The sequence below is a fragment of the Cebus imitator genome, unplaced genomic scaffold, assembly GCF_001604975.1.
Source record: "Cebus imitator isolate Cc_AM_T3 unplaced genomic scaffold, Cebus_imitator-1.0 Scaffold34, whole genome shotgun sequence".
Classification (NCBI taxonomy): domain Eukaryota; kingdom Metazoa; phylum Chordata; class Mammalia; order Primates; family Cebidae; genus Cebus; species Cebus imitator.
The window spans coordinates 7,987,512-7,999,860 of NW_016107349.1; the positions used below are offsets into that span (position 1 = coordinate 7,987,512).

The window sequence follows — 12,349 nt, forward strand, 5'->3', positions numbered from 1 at the left end:
AGCCACCGCGCCCGGCCCATCCTGGGTTTTTAAAGGTTTCTCTTCATGGATTGCTTTGCGCTCCTCCTCCTGCAAGACAGAGTGGGTCTCCACAGGCCCATGAATGTCAGAAATGAGTGCAAGCTTGGGGAAGCACCTATCCTGCCATCAGGACAAAGTATTAGTGGTCCAGAGCCGAGCCCCCAACCCACGCTCTGCTAGGAACCACACTCAGCCCCACAAAAGAAAGGAAAACAGGAGAGACATTGGATGGATCTTCCAGAAGGTCTTTGTTGCAATTTTCTCCATTATTGAAAAAAAATTACATCATCAAATAAAGACAGTAGCAGCACAGCTCATTGAAATGTTACAAGCAAATTTGTTTTGTACTTTCCCTAAGAACATTACGAAATCCCCCTCCCCCCGCATTATTTTCTGTAAAATGCCTTTTTTTAAAAGCACCATGAAATCCTACAGAGAGAAAAATAAGTAAAACACCTCCACACATGGACTTATCGTCACTGTCACTGGGTCCCCTGCCTGTGATTCTGGGACGGGAAAGAGGCCAGAGGCTGGCATGTGAGGTGGTTTGTATATCACTTCTAGGCACCACTGCACCTCCTCCCTTCAAGCTCAGAGCCCTGACAGCAAAGGAGAGGTTCCGCAGTTACCTTCTGCAGCACAGGTCTGCTGAATCGATGGAGCAGGAGTCCTCTCAAAATAATCTTTTTTTTAATGCACAGGGAACTATTTGAGATTTTTCACTTAAGAATCAAGAACACAAAGTAGATACCAAATCTCAGGCACCTGTGAAAATGATAATCACTTTCAGTAAAATCAGAGACACCTCTCATTTCTCCTCAATGCCATGGCACTAATGTCATGTAACTTCTGACAGCCATGGGAGAACTGAGGTTTACATGGAGTATGGGTGGGTTGGGGAAGTTCAGTGAAGGTATGGTGCAGGGGCAGAGGGCAGGGTTTTGGTTACAGCCATGTAATTAGCATGCTGTTCCAAAGTTTCCATATGCGAATTAACAGCATCCATAATACCACATTAAATTCATTTTTGTTTTAGAGTTACCCTTTTTCTTTTTAAGGCCATTACTAGCCAGCTGTTACTGCTCACTCAGCCACTGATTTGCACACAATTGCATCATAACACTGAGAAAGAATAACCCCATATTAGCAAAATGCAACAAGCAGAGATACGGAATGTAACACTGGCTGGTTTTTGCTTTCTCATTTTACAGGGCTCCGAATGTTTGTTTTCCTATGCCTTTCCCATGGTTCAGAAACCCTGGTATTCACTGGATGCTTCACATTCTCACAAATCTAGCAGGTAAAACCCAGCCCCACCCAAACTCTGGCCACCTTCTCACTAGTCGGCAAAACCCAGCATGCAAATAGACAGGCAGCATTGACAAAGCCAGGAAATGATATCTTCTCAGAGGGAGGCAAGGGGGCGATTTCTTAATATTTAGCTCAACTAGGTCTTTAAACATGGAATGGTCCTTATAGGACCCAAAGCAGCCATTTCCTCTGGGGTGTGCATGTGTGTGTTTGCGCGTGCATGTGTGTGTGTGTGCGTGTGTGTGTGTGTAAGAGAGAGGTCTGTCTGATCATAGTACTTGAATTCATGATACGTAAAGTACTACAATTGACTGCAAATGGCAACAGCTTAAAATTCTTTAACTAGTCTTAACACCATGCAAAAAATGCCCTCACAGCATGATCCCACCCACTGACAGTACACTCAAAAGCTATAAGGGAGGACAGAAAGAGCCTACGCAGGGCATGATCCAAATTTGGACACCAGTCTCCCAAGTACATCTGGTCTCCATCAATCCCCCAAAAAATATAATCCCAAAGGGCAGGAGACTAAGCTCTTACTTTAACCTAAAATGGGCAAGACAATTAGTCGGTATTCACAAATCCAACTTATAACTTTCTTAATAAATTTAATGAACTCATGGACTAGGGAGTGTTTCTTAGAGAACTGCACTACTCCAATGGCCCTTGACAAGTATGTGTGCTCAACTCCCTTGATGTGCAGACAAGGTAACAGATATCTAGACAGGGAACTGATGTGCCCACAATCACAGGATATGACTGGTGAAGCACAAATAGTCCCAGTTACCTTAGTAACGGGCCAGAGATGGCCCAACACCACCCCAACGCCCCCCCCCCACACACACACAAAGTATACACTATCAGGTTAGGACTGGGTATGGAGCTGTACTCTTTCCAAATTTCCCATTGGCTCTCTCACCTCTCTCTCACCAGTAAACCTCCAGATCTGTCATGCATGAAAAATTTGGTGCCCAGTTGCTGGTGAAGCAAAAAATCCCACCCACTGAAGATGGCGGATGTGTGCGCTTTCCATGTGCGAAATGAAAAACATTTCTCCTAGATTTATGGTGCAGTGGGCGTGCAGACTGGAAAGGGAGGGCTGTGCTGACGTGCGTGTAGACTGCATAGCAGCGTTGCCTTATCACGTGTATTCTACATGCAATTTGGCCCCATCTAAAAAGGTAACATTTAAGTAACTTCAAAACAACTGGCCTCCCCCAAAATCTTAGTTTATGTGAAGAGGAATCCCACTTCTTGTTCTCTCTCAGCTTCTTGCGAGATTATTTTGTAGGTTTCTAAACACTTTGCACAAATATTTAATGGATCAATCTCCATAGAGGATCTTCTTTGATTCTGTTCATCCGGTCCTTGGACAAATGTACTCAGGGAATGAGTTATGCAGAAAATTTCCCCACTGCCAGCCCAAGGCTACGTTTGATCCCTCTATATGACTGATTTGACTCATTTGGTGAAGATCTATGCACACACCAACACATGCACCTGTTCCATTTGGTAGAGTATGCAGCTTAGTGCTTTGAACTATTTTTTCCTGCTGTATGCAGAGTTCCTACAAAGTTAGCAAATAAAGTGCAAAAGAGTGCTTTCAAAGGGCATTTTTAACAATAGGGAAAGGGTGCCACACACAGAATTTCCAAAACCAAAACCAAATAAATGTACAGTAGGTGTCTGCAGGGGCAACCCTCCAAGCCATGTTTACACAAAGACCTTGTGCCCTGTTGGTGGTGAAGATTCCTCCATATCTGCTCCCCACATCTGTAAGCTGTGTCCATGAAGCTACAAAGACACACATACACACAAACACACGTATTCACAAGGGTGTATGACACAGACACTATAGCGAAGTTGAAACCAGACTTTGGTCAGACTTTGAATACCAGCTCTACCACTTTCTTGCTGTGTGCCACTGGGTACATTACATAGCTTCCCTGAGCCTCTGTGTCCTTGTGTATATAATGAGTTTGCAAATACTTCCCACAGAGTGTCGTGAGGTTTTATTGAGCTGACGTTCATAAAGTGCCTAATCCTGTGCCTCGCCCACAGAAGGCACTGCACAAATGAGTCTGGCACTGCCAGATTTGGTTGTAGGGCCTGGAATTTTAACACATTACTACAAAGAAGGTACCAGGTAACACGGTGGAAGCCCAAATTAGTGAGATCCATGGGCAGTTTAATTAGGAAACTTTGACTTGCTAGAATACAGAGGATGTCCCAGTTATCTACCTATTCCTTAAAATACATTTTGTCAGGCTGGAATGATTTCCATAGCAAAACTCAACATCCATACCTGCATAAACATTGCCTCCCAAGTGACTATTTATTACTGTGTCGACACAGGATGTCACCCCTCAGCCCCATCTCCAGCCCAGCGGAGGAGTTGACTTAGACCCTCCTTGGACAGGAAGGGCCTCATCAAAGCTGATTCTTATCTGGCTCCTTCTCAAAGGCAATGCCAGAACTTCAACAGAGCCTGAAGGTCTGGGGGCAGGGAGAGGGGACTGCATGTGCTCCAGGCAGGGAAGAGCTGGGCATTTTTGAGAAATGGGCAGGGACAGGTCTTCTATGGTACCAGGTCAAGGATATCGTGGGTACAACTTTCTCTAGAGGTCAGACAGCATTAGACAGTTTCTGGAAGTCCCAGCTAGTGCTCTGAACTTTTGGTGAATCCACACTGCAGCTTAGTTATGTAAAATCCTACGAACTCTCTAAAAGGTGACAGCAAGCCTAGAACACCCAGAACCAGCAACTTCCTGGTGTTGCCAGGTCCGGATGCTTTCATGTGTGGCCCAAAGAGCTAGCTTTGAACCAGACAATTATGATGAAGACTGAGGCATACACAGGAGTATGTATTTTCCCCTTTCTGATAAAAACCCATTGAAGATTATCATCTCAAAGCCTATGACTAGCCACTCCCCAACTTTCCTCTACGGGATGTTCTAGCCTCACAGACCAATCACAATTATGATGTGTTAGCTTATCGTTTGCCTGGGAACAATCAGTCTAGGGGTGTTCTGGTTTTAGTGAATAACCGATGTGAGATGAAGAAACAGGCAAGGAGAAGAAGTGGCGTTTTCAGAATAAAGGATTGCCCAAACATAAAAGTAAAATGAAATCGTTTAAGTATTTCTAAATATCATTGTTCAACGGAGTTAATGGCACTTATGCTGCAAGCAATCAAAACATTTCAAGCTTACTGTACAAGGGGTACATTTTCTTTTTGTTTGGAGATAGCGAGATTGGATCTTATAACTACGTCTACCCTAAGACACCCAAGGGACGAAAAGCCCTGAGATGGAAAGATGCCACGGTCCTCCTCGGTACGTCTCAGAAATGCGGGATGTCTATTTTTATAAAAATGTAGGATCAGCTAGACAGAACAGCAAGCCACTGGCATCATGCAAGGCAATTGTTTTGGTATTTCTCCCGCTCTTATCAAGACAAGTTATAACCAAAGTTCCATTAGGAAAGTGAACATGGACATTTCCAAATCGGTTTATTGTCACCATTGCACCCAGAGGAAAATGCACGACTGGCCTTTAACCACGCAGCGGCGGATGTCGCGTTTTCACCAATGCTCGCCAGTTCATGAGGACCACCTACCCCCGTGAGAAAGACCAAACTCAGCAGGCTTCCGTCATTGGTGAAGGTGATATCCACAGTGTGATGTGTTTGTGATTATTTTTTTCCCTTTGTCATGAGAAAAGCAATTGCACCTTTTAATACACGTACTCTGATCTGCTTCCAACAAATTCCAGGCGCTCTCAGGTCCCACAGACATTCATTGGGAGCATAGAAAGACTAGGTATTATGCACTGAATGGTGTGTATCAAAATTCCAGCTCAGAGAACATAACAAAATGTCAACCGCAACCCTTGTTACCCATAAACAGTTCACCCCCAACCAGGTCCCCTTCTGCGTGTGCACATATCACTAACGACTCCACCAAAAAGACACACCTGTTTCTTTCAGGAGGGTGGTCTAAGGAATAGCTGCCCTTGTCCATGTGTGTGCCCAGGTGGCACTGCCCAGGGATACGGCACTGCCACTGAAACGCCCTTAACATGTACAGGCAGAACCGGCTACATGCACAGACACTCTCGGTGCGTCCCATGGCTGCTATCTGAAATGTTCTTGTTCTTTGATTCCTTTTGGCAGAGCAAGTTTTCAGTTGTTTATGGCACAGTGAAATATATTCTTCAATGCTATGTAATTTTGGACTAATAAGTCTGTTTAAGGCACATGTCTCAGTGTGAATATTAAAAACACACACACACACACACACACACACACACATACACACACACACACACACACAATGCTCAGTCCAAGACCAATGTCCTTCACATTTAGTTTCTGTCTTCAAGTAATGAGTTGTTCTCCAGCTCCCGGTCTTTGGTGTCCGTGGGTATCATCCCGTTCTCCATCTCAGCGTGCTGCTGGATACAGTCCGTCAGCATGGCTGTGCTGGAGTTGTCTGAGTTGCACATCTTTTCCGTCTCCTCCTCCTTCTTCTCCTCATCCAGGGAGTAATTCCGGAAGGTCTTGTAGATTTTCTGAACATCCTCGGGCAAGGTCTTTTTGAGGTCCTTGTTTTTCCTCTTGGTGAGTCTGGAGGTGGAGCCGAACTTGTTGATGATGTTGTCCTCGGACGCGCCCTGCCCGTGCTTGTTCAGCTGCTCCGGCCCCTTGAGGCGTAGGTTGTTAGGCCGGTTGTTGATGCTCTCCTGGGAGGAGGCCTTGAAGCGGCCCGTGTCCAGGGCGGCGAAGACAGAGCGCTTCTCTGGGGACAGCATGTCCAGCGAGTGAGCCCGCTGGTCCAGGCCCAGCCGCCGGCGCTCCATACTGCGGATGGTGGCCGCCCGCTGCAGCTTATCATGGATCTCCACGCTGAGCCTTCGCCTTGTCTCCCGGAACTCGGCCGTGACGTTGGCCTTCCACTCTGCTGCGTGGGCCTTGATTTCACCCACCTGGCCAAGAGACAGAAGAGCAACAATACACTGACAAATGCCTCCCTGCCTCGGGCCTCCCAGCACCCACAGCCCTTGGGTGTTCCCACAGGGAGGCCAGGAGGTGGCGGAGCACGTCCCCAGGGAGAGGTGCAAATGCTACCTTCTGCCCTAGTACTTCTGCCACCCAGACACCCATCCCAAACTGGCTAGTGACTAATGTGGCTCAGGGAGGCACACGTGGTGGGGAACCCCAAGAAGCCTGAGGTTTGCAGATGGTGACTTAGAGGGGACGGCGTTCTGCAGGAGAAGTTAAAATGTGGAGTTGGACAGGCCTGGCTTCCAGTTCTCTTTTGTCAATTGCATGGCCTCATTCCCCCAACATAAACTTGAGTGACCATATCTAGCTCACCTGAGATGAGGAAATGCCCCTCACTCACTCCTGGGCGCAGCAAATGTTCAGCAGGCCTTCTGCCCTCCCTGCCTTTCTGGTATTCTATCCGGGCAGGGTGACCAACCTCTCCCAGTTTGCCTGGGACTGTCCCAGTTTTAAAATAGTCCTGTGTCCTAGGAACTCCCTCAGTCCTGAGGAAACTGGGATGGTTGGCCAAATTATCCAGGCCACGCTATGGCCTCGTGCTGTGGGGCTTTCCCTGGTTTAAGAAGATGCTCCAGGGCACCTGGTAACCCATTGCCCCAGGTGAGGGTGCAGGAAGAGGGCCTGTTCTGCCAAAGCCCACAGAACAGGCCTCCTTAGAGTGGAGCTCTGCCTGAGGAGCAGCACCAAATTTCTTGGCTTTTAATAAACAGGGCTGACAGTACAAGTCCTGTGCTTCCCTCTGCCAATGAGGAATTCAAATCTGTGCATTCAGGAAAGTCAATATTCATGTTGTTCCCTTCTCTTTTGTTACAGATAATTTTCTGCAGGTCAGGTAGCTGACTGGGGAATCAGTCTGGAAATTGCATTGGGAGTACTTATGTAAGCCAGGAAAATTAGCATGCGGGCCCAGGAAAATGATACGGGAAATCTCTCCATTCAGCAACTTTCTCCTGGGGCCTTTTGTACAGAATGAAGCAAACAGAGGCTGGCCCTCTCTTGATTTCTTTGGTTTTTCTTATCTCCCTGCCTTTCTTTGGCTCTTTTTTCCCCTCCTTCCTTGGTCTTCCTCCTTTATTTTCCTCTCTTCCTAAGAGAGCTACATAAATATTTATTTTTTAATCACAAAACCTATCTTTCCTTGTTATGTCTTCCTCTACTTCCCTTCATGTAAAGTTACATACATGGCTCTGTCCACAGGGTTGAATTTGTCTCTATGGATGCAACAACCAAGAGGGAATATAAGTGAAAAAGACCCCTTGGGTTCACTGCCCCACGGCGGGCCACTATTCGATGATTTCAGTTTCTTACTGAATCAGGAGAGATTCTTGGCGTTCAGCTGCATTTCTGCACAGTTCCTGAGACTGGAAGGACAGGCTGCCCACCCCGCCCCCAGCCAGTGTCTAACTCTGCTGACTATTTTCATTTTCATTTTTAAAAAATCAGCTGTTGTTTACTAGTTTTTCCAGGATTTATGGACTGGTAAATGAATCACCATATTTTCTCACCTACCAAACAAACAAATAGGAAAAAAAAGAATCCAGAAATAACTGCTATTCCATTCTCTTTGGCTTTGAGGGAATAATTCAACATGAGGAAGCTTAGGAGCCCCCCCAACTGCACCAGAAACACTCCAGCCCACAGGACAGAGACAGGCAATTCTGGACACAAGCTCATCTGTTCCCAGGGAACATTTATAGAGTTAGGAAGGGGTCCTACCTCTTCTTTTGTCTTTTTGGACAGAACCCGTAGCCAGTCTCCGATCATACTGAGGACAGCTGCAAAGTAGGCAAGGCCAACAAGGATCCAAAACCACACTAGGGGCTTATACCACTCCCGATAATTGATGCCAGCGTTTCCCCCTGAAAACAACCAAATGTTACTTTAACCGTGATCTAGTGCATGGTCTTTGCAGAGAACACACATTCCAGTCCATGAAGTGAAGACGTCATCCATCATCACCTAACACGCAGCTGGTCAGGCTTGCTATGTACAAGGTGGATCGGGGTTAGAGGGCAAGGAGGATACACGTCCCTTTCCCAAAGTAGCCTAACTTGAGGTTTTACTTCTTTTACTTCTTGACCACTAAACCTAATACCAGAAGTAGGCCAACTTGACCTAGTTATGCTCAACCTGAGTGTGGAGGAAAAATGACTGCACTACAGGACAACAGAACCTGCCTGTCGTTGTTTTTTCTTAAACTTCACTAAATTTATTTTAATAAAAGTCAAATATCATTATATCACCAGCTATGGTTTGGAATTCTTGGAACCATTTCCATCTTAAGCACTCATCCCTTTTCCAGGAGGCAAGTGGAGGTGTGAAGGTAAAATTAGGTAAAATGGTATTACTGGGACTTTGATACAAGCAGTAGTGATTTAATGCTAACTGAGGACTGGTGTTTACATAGCGCTACTCCAAAGGGTCAATTAGGCTGAGTAATTAGAGTCACCATAAGCTAGAACTAAAAGGGACCTTTGAGGCCAATCCCTTTATTTTATAAATAAGGATTACAGTAAAAATCCATCAAACCAAATTGGCCAGTTGCCTGATTGCATTGATTGGCTGTTCCATTGAAAGGACTAGTCATTTATTCTGAATAATTAGCCTATTTATTCTAACCTTCCTACAGGTGATGCTGGAGGTGGCCATGCAAAACAGGTTGCAGGCCCAACCCACCCTCCTAAAGAAGAAGTGCGGAAGCTCCTGGAAATGACAGACTTCAGCTTCAATCTCTCTCTGGGAAACGCTGTTGCCTAACGAAGCAGGCAGTGATCGTTTCTAAGGCAACAGATATTAGCAATGGATTGGTAACTATGGCATTGGGTGATGAGTGATTAGAGACTTTCCCACTGGGCCAGAGTTGTAATCACACCTAGCACCACTGAGTCTTACAGCAAAGGCAGCTGGGCAGGAACTGTGGCCTGTGGCTCCTCTCGACACACCCAAACGCAATCTGCGACAGAGCCCAGCACACCACGAGGTCTTGACAGCTACTGCCACTTCTGGATGTTAGAATTCCAACTTCTCTGTGCCAGGCCCCATTCGGTTTGGTCCGTCCAGCTGCCTTTGGTTTTTCCCTTCAGGCAACTCTCTCCTGCATCTTTAGAGCTCTAGGATACTATTTGAGTTCCTGCACCAGCAAGTGGTTTTTGAGGTTCATTTCATTTCTGTGGTTTCTGTGCTATGCCAGAGAAATCTGTAGCTTTCTCCTGTGGGCTGTCTGGAAGTATTTACCTTTTTAAGTCACTATCATCCAACAAAGATGGTCACTAGGGTGCGCTAGTGAACAAGGAACAATGAACCAGGCAGTCAACACCCTCCTAAGAATCCCTAAGATGAGTGGCTGGTCTGGATTCAGAGTTCTGTGTGTGCTCCCAGACAGTTGCAAAATACTGTAAGGCTAAAATGAGTCAGCTGCAGAATAAATCAGCAATCAATCCTGCAGGATCAATGTTCTGATTCCATTTCTAGTAGAGTTGGTACTATGTCAAATCAGAGCAACCATCAACTCTTGTTAACGTATCTTTTTTCAGTGATTGGGCAACCTTCCCTATCACTCTTAGACTCTTGCAGTATTTCGCAACTCTGTCTGGGAGTACACGCAGACCAAAAGATAGTGACAACTTCCAGTCTTTTAAGGCATGCATTCTCAAGATCAGTCTGTGTAAGCTCTGAAAACTGGAGCTTAGAAGGGACCTAGCCTAATTGCAGTTGGCACTGTGACTTTTTTTTTGTTGTTTTTTTTTAAGACGGAGTCTTGCTGTGTCGCCAGGTTGGAGTGCAGTGGTGCAATCTCGGCTCACTGTGACCTCAGCCTCCTGGGTCCAAGCCATTCTCCTGCCTCGGCCTCCTGAGTAGTTGGGACTACCGGCACGCGCCACCACACCCAGCTAATTTTTGTATTTTCAGTGGAGACGGGGTTTCACCATGTTGGCCAGGATGGTCTTGATCTCTTGACCTTATGATCCACCCACCTCGGCCTCCCAACGTGCTGGGATTACAGGCATGAGCCACCATGCCCGGCCAGCACTGTGACTTATGAGACTATGGTCTGCAGAAACCTCAGGACAAAGGCAATATGGCTCTGAATCACTGACAAGGGCAGTAAAACTCTGGATACCTGGGACTACATAGGTTGTGCCCTTACTAGGTAAGTAAAGATAAGGTAAAGTGCTAGTTTGTACTAAGTGCTCAGTCTATGTAGATAATAATAAATGATAAGAGCAGGCTGGGCATGGTGGCCCAGCTTGTAATCCCAGCAACTCGGGAGGCTGAGGTGGGTGGATCATGAGGTCAAGAGATTGAGACCATACTGGCCAACATGGTAAAACCCCATCCCTATTAAAATACAAAAATTAGCCAGGCATAGTGGCAGGTGCCTGTAATCCCAGCTACTTAGGAAGCTGAGGCAGGAGAATCGCTTGAACCTGGGAGGTGGAGTTTGCAGTGAGCCGAGATCACGCCACTGCACTCCAGCCTGGTGACAAAGCGAGACTCTGTCTCAAAAATAATCATAAGAGCATAATTTAAAAAAAAAACTCACTCCCAGGGCTCTGCTGTTTGTGCCTCAGATTAACAGACTGAACTGAGCCATTGGTTAAAGATCTGTGTCTGTCACAAGTATCTTATTAAAGATAGTCCTCGGGACAGCCCAGCGCTATCCCAGAGAGCTCTAAAGCACTACCCGCTGCAGATTATGCTTTGGGTACTTAAGGACATTTGGGAAATAGTTCAAAACTCCAGCTGCCACTACATGTGTTTATCTTAGATTGGAACCACCACTGAGTTTTCCCATAGACCGGCTACGGATGATGCTAAGGAATTAACTGGAATACATGTCTAACTGCTCCTCTTGCTTTTCTCAGTTTCTCTGTGTGGTATCTCTTCAGAGCTTGAGGCTACTAACTAGACATCCATGGCTGGGCACTGTGCATAAGGAAAAATTGGTAGAGTCCCAGCCACCCAGCTTTCTGTAAATGACTTTTAGTCATATTGACTAAAAATCAATTTTTAGTCAAAAGTCAAAAAAAACTAAATTTTTGTCACTTTGCAATTCTTAGTCCTTAACCAATAAAAAGGAAGGAAAGAAAAGCCCTACTATTTCTATAATGTGGACTTCAGTCTTTGTCTGCCCAATTGGAAGAGCTACAAAACCACTCTGCCGGTTATTTGTATTAAAAAATTAACAGGGAGGCACCTGCACCTCTATTGATGAACCTTTAGCACCTCTCCTAGAATTTCCTGTTTATCAGACTCCCAGAGACCTCCATGGAGAAAGCAAGACTGCTGGGATCACACGCCAAACAAGAACAGTCTGGGCATGTGCAGCAGCTCACACCTGTAATCCCAGCACTTTGGCAAGCCGATCACTTGAGCCCAAGAGATCGAGACCAGCCTGGGCGACATGGCTAAATCCCATCTCTATGAAAAATACAAAAATTAAAATTAAAAATAGCCAGGCATAGTGGCACACGCCTGTAGTCCCAGTTACTCAGGAGGCTGAGGAGGGAGGATTGCTTGAGCCTGAGGTCAAGGCTGCAGAGAGCCATGATCACACCACTGCACTCCAACCTCGGCAACAGAGCGAGACTCTGCCTCAAAAAAAAGAAAACCAGTCTGCTTAGGGCTCAGCTCAGGCTGCCGCTTAACCAGGAACTGGTAAATGAAACACACACTTTCTTTCTTTCTCTCTCTCTCTCTCTCTCTCTCTCTCCACCCAGACATTTCAAACTTGTGATAGATGATAGAGTTGTTTGATCAAAGTGTTCACTTCTTGTAGGAGAAATTGATCACTTCTGAACACCTAGAACTATCCCGTTAGAAAAAGAGAGGCCGGGCGCAATGGCTCAAGCCTGTAATCCCAGCACTTTGGGAGGCCGAGGCGGGTGGATCACGAGGTCAAGAGATCGAGACCATCCTGGTCAACATGGTGAAACCCTGTCTCTACTGAAAA

At 46.1% G+C, this 12,349-nt stretch overlaps 1 protein-coding gene across 3 annotated transcripts in view; it reads right to left on the minus strand.

Moving 5' to 3' along the window:
• Positions 1–250: 250 nt before the first annotated feature.
• The window catches only part of KCNK10 (potassium two pore domain channel subfamily K member 10), a 143,531-nt gene continuing 131,432 nt past the window's right edge, over positions 251–12,349 (minus strand). For all 3 annotated transcript variants that reach the window (XM_037737108.1, XM_037737107.1, XM_017524625.2), the window contains exons 6-7: positions 8,113–8,255; positions 251–6,317 (exon numbers count right to left, since the gene is read on the minus strand). In XM_037737108.1, the coding sequence (XP_037593036.1) occupies positions 5,697–6,317; positions 8,113–8,255 (764 nt within the window). In that variant the 3' untranslated portion in view covers positions 251–5,696. The remainder of the gene's footprint in view (positions 6,318–8,112; positions 8,256–12,349) is intronic.